We start from the raw sequence: 8,494 nt of genomic DNA, 5'->3' as shown, positions 1-8,494 counted from the left end.
TGTCCCCATTGTGTCCCCTACACACCCCCGCTGTGCCCCATTGTGCCCCATGAGACACCCCCATTGTGCTTCATTACACACCCCTGCTGTGTCCCTGTTGTGCCCCTTAAGACACCCCCGCTGTGCCCCTTGGACCCAGTGTGCCCCCAGGGTGTCCCCATTGTGTCCCCTACACACCCCCGCTGTGCCCCATTGTGCCCCATGAGACACCCCCATTGTGCTTCATTACACACCCCTGCTGTGTCCCTGTTGTGCCCCTTAAGACACCCCCGCTGTGCCCCTTGGACCCAGTGTGCCCCCAGGGTGTCCCCATTGTGTCCCCTACACACCCCCGCTGTGCCCCATTGTGCCCCATGAGACACCCCCATTGTGCTTCATTACACACCCCTGCTGTGTCCCTGTTGTGCCCCTTAAGACACCCCCGCTGTGCCCCTTGGACCCAGTGTGCCCCCAGGGTGTCCCCATTGTGTCCCCTACACACCCCCGCTGTGCCCCATTGTGCCCCATGAGACACCCCCATTGTGCTTCATTACACACCCCTGCTGTGTCCCTGTTGTGCCCCTTAAGACACCCCCGCTGTGCCCCTTGGACCCAGTGTGCCCCCAGGGTGTCCCCATTGTGTCCCCTACACACCCCCGCTGTGCCCCATTGTGCCCCATGAGACACCCCCATTGTGCTCCATTACACACCCCTGCTGTGTCCCTGTTGTGCCCCATGAGACACCCCCGCTGTGCCCCTTGGACCCAGTGTGCCCCCAGGGTGTCCCCATTGTGTCCCCTGGTGTACCCCCCCGTGCCCCATTGTGCCCCATGAGACACCCCCATTGTGCTCCATTACACACCCCTGCTGTGTCCCTGTTGTGCCCCATGAGACACCCCCGCTGTGCCCCTTGGACCCAGTGTGCCCCCAGGGTGTCCCCATTGTGTCCCCTACACACCCCCGCTGTGCCCCATTGTGCCCCATGAGACACCCCCATTGTGCTCCATTACACACCCCTGCTGTGTCCCTGTTGTGCCCCTTAAGACACCCCCGCTCTGTGTCCCTCACATCCCCAGTGTCCCCGATGTCCTGTGTCTCATCCCCAGTGTCCCCAATGTCCTGTGTCCCTCACATCCCCAGTGTCCCCGATGTCCTGTGTCTCATCCCCAGTGTCCCCAATGTCCTGTGTCCCTCACATCCCCAGTGTCCCCGATGTCCTGTGTCTCATCCCCAGTGTCCCCAATGTCCTGTGTCCCTCACATCCCCAGTGTCCCCGATGTCCTGTGTCTCATCCCCAGTGTCCCCAATGTCCTGTGTCCCTCACATCCCCAGTGTCCCCGATGTCCTGTGTCTCATCCCCAGTGTCCCCAATGTCCTGTGTCCCTCACATCCCCAGTGTCCCCGATGTCCTGTGTCTCATCCCCAGTGTCCCCAATGTCCTGTGTCCCTCACATCCCCAGTGTCCCCGATGTCCTGTGTCTCATCCCCAGTGTCCCCAATGTCCTGTGTCCCTCACATCCCCAGTGTCCCCGATGTCCTGTGTCTCATCCCCAGTGTCCCCAATGTCCTGTGTCCCTCACATCCCCAGTGTCCCCGATGTCCTGTGTCTCATCCCCAGTGTCCCCAATGTCCTGTGTCCCTCACATCCCCAGTGTCCCCGATGTCCTGTGTCTCATCCCCAGTGTCCCCAATGTCCTGTGTCCCTCACATCCCCAGTGTCCCCGATGTCCTGTGTCTCATCCCCAGTGTCCCCAATGTCCTGTGTCCCTCACATCCCCAGTGTCCCCGATGTCCTGTGTCTCATCCCCAGTGTCCCCAATGTCCTGTGTCCCTCACATCCCCAGTGTCCCCGATGTCCTGTGTCCCTCACATCCCCAGTGTCCCCGATGTCCTGTGTTCCATCCCCAGTGTCCCCAATGTCCCCATGTCCCCCACATCCCTGATGATCTCCACTGCCCTGATGTCCCCAGGTCCCCACATCCCTCATGTCCCACAATGTCCCATGTCCCCCACATCCCCGATGTCCCCAATATCCCCCACAATGTCCCCAGCATCCCACTCGCCCCCAAAGTCCTCCATGTCCCCTGATGTCCACCATGTCCCTGATGTCCCCGTATCTCCCATGTCCCCCTGATGTCCCCCATGTCCCTGATGTTCCCCATGTCCTCCCATATCCCTGATGTCCCAATTTCCCCCATGTCCCCAATGTCCCAATGTTCCCTGATATCCCCGTATCACCGATGTCCCCAATGTCCCTGATGTCCCCCATGTCCCCAGTGTCCCCATGTCCCTCATGTCCCCTATGTCCCTGATGTCCCCATGTCTCTGATGTCCCCGTATCTCCCATGTCCCCCTGATGTCCCCCATGTCCCCCTGATGTCCCCCATGTCCCTGATGTCCCCAATGTCCCTGATGTCCCCAATGTCCCCAATGTCCCAATGTTCCCTGCTTTCCCCGTATCGCCGATGTCCCCAATGTCCCTTATGTCCCCCATGTCCCCCCATATCCCACATGTCCCCTATGTCCCCTGATGTCCCTGTGTCCCTGATATCCCCATATCCCCCGTGTCCCCCATGTCCCCTGCTGTCCCCTGATGTCCCCGATGTCCCCGCAGAAGCTCGAGGGCTCCAAGAGCCGGGGGCAGCTCCTGATCTTCGGTGCCACCAACTGGGACCTGATCGGCCGCAAGGAGGTGCCCAAGCAGCAGGGTAGGGCTGCTAATTACCTGCTTAATTAGTCATTAATAACCCCTGTGGGGCAGGGTCGAGGGCTCCAAGAGCCGGGGGCAGCTCCTGATCTTCGGTGCCACCAACTGGGACCTGATCGGCCGCAAGGAGGTGCCCAAGCAGCAGGGGAGGGCTGCTAATTACCTGCTTAATTAGTCATTAATAACCCCTGGGGGGCAGCGGAGGGCTGCTAATCAACTGCTTAATTAGTCATTAATGAACCATGGGGGGCATGATAGAGCTGCTTAATTACCTGCTGTTAATTAGTAATTAATGAATGGTTTGGGGCAGGGTAGGGGCTCATTATTGGCTCATTAATTCACTGGTATTAATTAGTAATCAATGAAAGGTTCGGGGTAGGGTAGGGCCACATTAATGGCTGGGATTAATTGGTATTGATTTGAGCTTAATTAGTTATTAATAAATGTTTTGGGGCAGGGTAGGGGCTCATTATTGGCTCATTAATTCACTGGTATTAATTAGTAATAAATGAAAGGTTCGGGGTAGGGTAGGGCCACATTAATGGCTGGGATTAATTGGTATTGATTTGAGCTTAATTAGTTATTAATAAATGTTTTGGGGCAAGGTAGAGGTCCTTGATAGCTGGTTAATTAATTGGTATTGATTATTAATTAATTAATTAACAATTAATTATTATCAAGGAAGGGTTTGGGGCAGAGTAGAGGCTCACTAATGGCTGGGATTAATTGGTATTAATTAGTAATCAATGAACAGTTTGAGGCAGGGTAGGGCCACATTAATGGCTGGGATTAATTGGTATTGATTTGAGCTTAATTAGTTATTAATAAATGTTTTGGGGCATTAGAGGCCCTTAATAGGTGATTAATTAATTGGTATCAATTAGTAATCAATGAAGGGTTTGGGGCAGGGTAGGGGCTCACTAATGGCTGTGATTAATTGGTATTAATTAGTAATTAATGAATGCCTTGGGACATGATAGGGGCTCATTAATGGCTGATTAGTTAATTAATTGGTATTAACTAGTAATCAATGAACAGTTTCGGCCAGGGTAGGGGCTCACTAATGGCTGTGATTAATTGATATTAATTAGTAATTAATGAATGTTTTGGGGCAGGGTAAGGCCCCAATTAGGGCGTGATTATTGCTATTAATTATGTATTGGGGCAGAGCAGGGCCCTCATTCTTGGCGGCGTGATTAATTGGTGTTAATTTGTAATTAATGACCTCGAGTGGGTTCTCGTCCTTTGGGGTGCACTGGGTGCCCAGCAGAGCCAATGGATTTATAGTTCATTAATTTTCCTTATTTTATATGCATCTCATTAATTAATTAATTAATTAGTTAATTAACTGGGGAGGGAGTCACCGCTTTGTCTCTCAATTCGGGGTGCACTGCGTCTCCGGCAGAGCCAAATTTTATTTGGCTTTGTTTATTTCTGATGCATTTATAGGTCGTTAATTTTCCTGATTTTTTAAATGTAGCTTTAATTAGTTAATCAATCAATTAACCGGGGGAGGAGCCTCAGTTTCACCCCTTAATTGGGGCAGGTTTGAGGGGGCACCGGCTCTGCTGCAAAGCCAAATTTTGCTTATTTTGGATCCGTTTCTAGCTCATCAACTGATCTCTTTTGTTTTCACGGGTTTATATTAAACTGATATTAATATCTAATTAATTTTAAAGCTGGTTAATTGGGGAGGAGCCGCGGTTTGAGACAATAATTCGGGGTGCACCAGACCTGTGGCAAAGCAAAACGAAGACCTGGTTGAATTGGAATGCTTTTCTAATCAATTCCTTTTCCTAATTATTTTTATCTATTCCTAATTAATTATTTTATTAATTACTGGGGAGGAGCCACAATTTCACCCCTTAATTGGGGCGGGTTTGAGGGGCACCAGCTCTGCCAAATTAAACCTCTGCTTCATTTTTAGTTCACTAATTATGTCCTTCATTTTAGGGGATATATTTAATTAATATCAAAAATTAGCCTTTAAATTAGTTAATGGATTGTTTTCCTGGATGATTTTCCAGTATTCCCAGATTTTCCTGGATTATTTTCCCGGATTTTCCTGGGTTATTTTCCCAGAATTTCCTGGATTTTCCCAGATTATTTTCCTGATTTTTTCTGGATTTTCCAGATTATTTTTCCTAGTAATCCCAGATGATTTTCCTACCTGATTTTCCCAGATTTTCCCAGATTATTTTCCTGGTTTTTCCAGGGTAATTTTCCCAGATTTTCCTGTATTATTTTCCTGGATGATTTTCCTGGATTTTCCCAGACGATTTTCCCGAATTTTCCCAGATTTTCTCTGATGATTTCCCTGAATTTTTCTGGATTTTTCCAGATTATTTTCCCAGATTTTCTCTGATGATTTTCCTGGCTGATTTCCCCAGATTTTTCCAGATTATTTTCCTGGGTTTTCCAGGATTATTTTCCTAGATTTTCCTGTATTATTTTCCTGGATTTTCACAGATTTTCTCAGATGATTTTCCTGGATTTTCCCAGATTATTTTCCCAGTATTCCCAGATGATTTTCCTGGCTGATTTTCCAGATTTTTCCAGATTATTTTCCAGGATAATTCTCCCAGATTTTCCTGTATTATTTTACTGAATTTTCCCAGACAATTTTTCCAAATTTTCCCAGATTTTCTCTGATGATCTTCCTGAATTTTCCTGGATTTTCCCAGATTAGTTTCTCAGTATTCCCAGATTATTTTTATGGCTGACTTTCCCAGATTTTTCCAAATCATTTTCCTGGATTTTCCAGGATAATTTTCCCAGATTTTCCTGGATGATTTTCCTGGATTTTCCTAGGTGATTTTCCTGGATTTTCCCAGACAATTTTCCTGAATTTTCCCAGATTTTCTCAGATGATTTTCCTGCCTGATTTCCCCAGATTTTTCCAGATTATTTTCCTGGGTTTTCCAGGATAATTTTCGTAGATTTTCCTGGATGATTTTCCTGGATTTTCCCAGACGATTTTCATTAATTTTCCCAGATTTTCTCAGATGATTTTCCTGGATTTTCCCGGATTATTTCCCCAGTAACCCCAGATGATTTTCCTGCCTGATTTCCCCAGATTTTTCCAGATTATTTTCCTGGATTTTCCAGGATAATTCTCCCAGATTTTCCTGTATTATTTTCCTGAATTTTCCCAGACGATTTTCCCAAATTTTCCCAGATTTTCTCTGATGGTTTCCCTGAATTTTTCTGGATTTTCCCAGATTATTTTCTCAGTATTCCCAGATTATTTTTATGGCTGACTTTCCCAGATTTTTCCAGATTATTTTCCCAGATTTTCTCAGATGATTTTCCTGCCTGATTTTCCTGGATTTTCCAGGATAATTTTTGTAGATTTTCCTGCATGATTTTCCTGGGTGTTTTTCCTGGATTTTCCAGGATAATTTTTGTAGATTTTCCTGCATGATTTTCCTGGGTGTTTTTCCTGGATTTTCCAGGATAATTTTTGTAGATTTTCCTGCATGATTTTCCTGGGTGTTTTTCCTGGATTTTCCAGGATAATTTTTGTAGATTTTCCTGCATGATTTTCCTGGGTGTTTTTCCTGGATTTTCCAGGATAATTTTTGTAGATTTTCCTGCATGATTTTCCTGGGTGTTTTTCCTGGATTTTCCCAGATTATTTTTCCAATATTCCCAGATGATTTTCCTGCCTGATTTTCCTGGATTTTCCGAGACGATTTTCCGGCTGATTTTCCAGGATTTTCTCGGATGATGTTCCCGTGTTATTTTCTGGGATTTTCCCGTACCATTTCCCTGGATTCCTTTCCCGGCCGTGTTTCCGGGCGCTGATCCCGCGCTCGTTCCCGGTGTTTTCCAGCGGCGTACCGGAACCTGGGCCAGAACCTGTGGGGGCCTCACCGCTACGGGAGCCTGGGGGGGCTGCGCGTGCGCTCGGTGGTCTCGGGGCCCTGCGCCGCCCACAGCCTGCTGATCACGGCCGAGGGCAAGCTCTGGAGCTGGGGTGAGCGGGAGCCGTCCCGGGAACCGGGCTGGGAGAGCAGCGGGATCCATCCGGGGAACCCAGCTGGGAGAGCGGGATCCATCCAGAAAACCCTCACTGGGAGAGCAGGATCCATTTGGGAAATCCCCTGGGAGAGCGGGATCCATCCTGGGAGAGCGGGATCCATCCTGGGAACTGGGCTGGGAGAGCGGGATCCATCCAGGGAAATCACCTGGGAGAGCGGGATCCATCCTGGGAACCCAGCTGGGATAATGGGATCCATTCGGGGAACCCTCACTGGGAGAGCAGGATCCATCCAGGGAATTCCCCTGGGAGAGCGGGATCCATCCTGGGAGAGCGGTATCCATCCTGGGAACCCAGCTGGGATAATGGGATCCATCCGGGGAACCCTCACTGGGAGAGTGGGATCCATCCTTGGATCCATCCTGGGAGAGCGGGATCCATCCTGGGAACCCAGCTGGGAGAGCAGGATCCATCCGGGGAAATCCCCTGGGAGAGCGGGATCCGTCCTAGGAACCCAGCTGGGATAATGGGATCCATCCGGGGAAATCCCCTGGCAGAGCGGGATCCATCCAGAGAACCCTCACTGGGAGAGCAGGATCCATCCGGGGGAATCCCCTGGCAGAGCGGGATCCATCCTGGGAACCCAGCTGGGATAGTGGGATCCATCCGGGGAACTCCCCCTGGGATAATGGGATCCATCCAGAGAACCCCCCCAGGAGTGCGGGATCCATCCTGGGAACTCCCCCTTGGAGAGCAGAATCCATCTGGGGAACCCTCACTGGGATAGTGAGATCCATCCAGGGAACCCAGCTGGGATAATGGGATCCATCCCAGGAACCTCCCCTGGAAAAGCGGGAACCATCCCAGTAACCAAACTGGGATAGCAGGATCCATCCAGGGAAATCCCCTGGGAGAGCGGGATCCATCCTGGGAACCCAGCTGGGATAATGGGATCCATCTGGGGAACCTCCCCAGGAGAGCAGGATCCATCCTGGGAACTCCCCCCGGGATAATGGGGTCAGCTGGGGAACCCTCACTGGGACAGCGGGATCCATCCCGGGAACCCTCACTGGGGTAGTGGGATCCATCCTGGGAACCAAGCTGGGATAGCAGGATCCATCCCGGGAACAAGGCTGGGAGGGCAGAATCCATACCAGGAAATCCCCCGGGAGAGTGGGATCAGCCTGGGAAACCCCCCCTGGGATAATGGGGTCAGTGGGATCAGCCTGGAAACTGCCCTGGGATAGCAGGATCCATCCTGGGAACCAGGCTGGGAGGAGAGCGGGATCCATCCTGGGAACCCATCCCCCAGGAGAGTAGGATTCATCCTGGGAACCCCCTGGAATAGCAGGATCTGTCCGGGGAACCCCCCTGGGATAGTGGGATCCATCCAGGGAACCAAGCTGGGATAGCAGGATCCATCCCAAGAACTGGGCTGGGATAATGGGATCCATCCCGGGAACAAGGCTGGGATAATGGGATCAGTACTGGGAACCCCCCTGGGAGAGCGGGATCCACCTGGGAACCAGGCTGGGAGACAGGGATCCATCCTGGGAACCAAACTGGCAGAGTGGGATCCATCCCAGGAACCGGGCTGGGATAATGGGATCCATCCTGGGAACCAGGCTGGGATAATGGGATCCATCCCAGGAACCTCCCCTGGGAGAGCAGGATCCACCTGGGAACCAGGCTGGGATAATGGGATCCATCCTGGGAACTCCCCTGGGATAGCGGGGTCAATGGGAACCCCTGGGATAGCGGGATCAGAGGGAGCCCCTGGGATTCTGGGATCAGCGGGAACCCCCCTCGGATTCTGGGATCAGCAG

The 8,494-nt window shown here is 50.9% G+C and overlaps 1 protein-coding gene across 1 annotated transcript in view; it reads left to right on the top strand.

Annotated features, from left to right (window-relative positions):
- Window positions 1-2,553: 2,553 nt before the first annotated feature.
- The window catches only part of RCC2 (regulator of chromosome condensation 2), a 20,012-nt gene continuing 14,071 nt past the window's right edge, over window positions 2,554-8,494 (top strand). The window contains exons 1-2 of the mRNA XM_031062978.1: window positions 2,554-2,687; window positions 6,522-6,800. Of these exons, the coding sequence (XP_030918838.1) occupies window positions 2,573-2,687; window positions 6,522-6,800 (394 nt within the window). The 5' untranslated portion in view covers window positions 2,554-2,572. The remainder of the gene's footprint in view (window positions 2,688-6,521; window positions 6,801-8,494) is intronic.

Source organism: Geospiza fortis, unplaced genomic scaffold (assembly GCF_000277835.1).
Source record: "Geospiza fortis unplaced genomic scaffold, GeoFor_1.0 scaffold4, whole genome shotgun sequence".
NCBI classification, from domain to species: domain Eukaryota; kingdom Metazoa; phylum Chordata; class Aves; order Passeriformes; family Thraupidae; genus Geospiza; species Geospiza fortis.
This window is presented reverse-complemented; position numbering and strand designations above follow the sequence as displayed.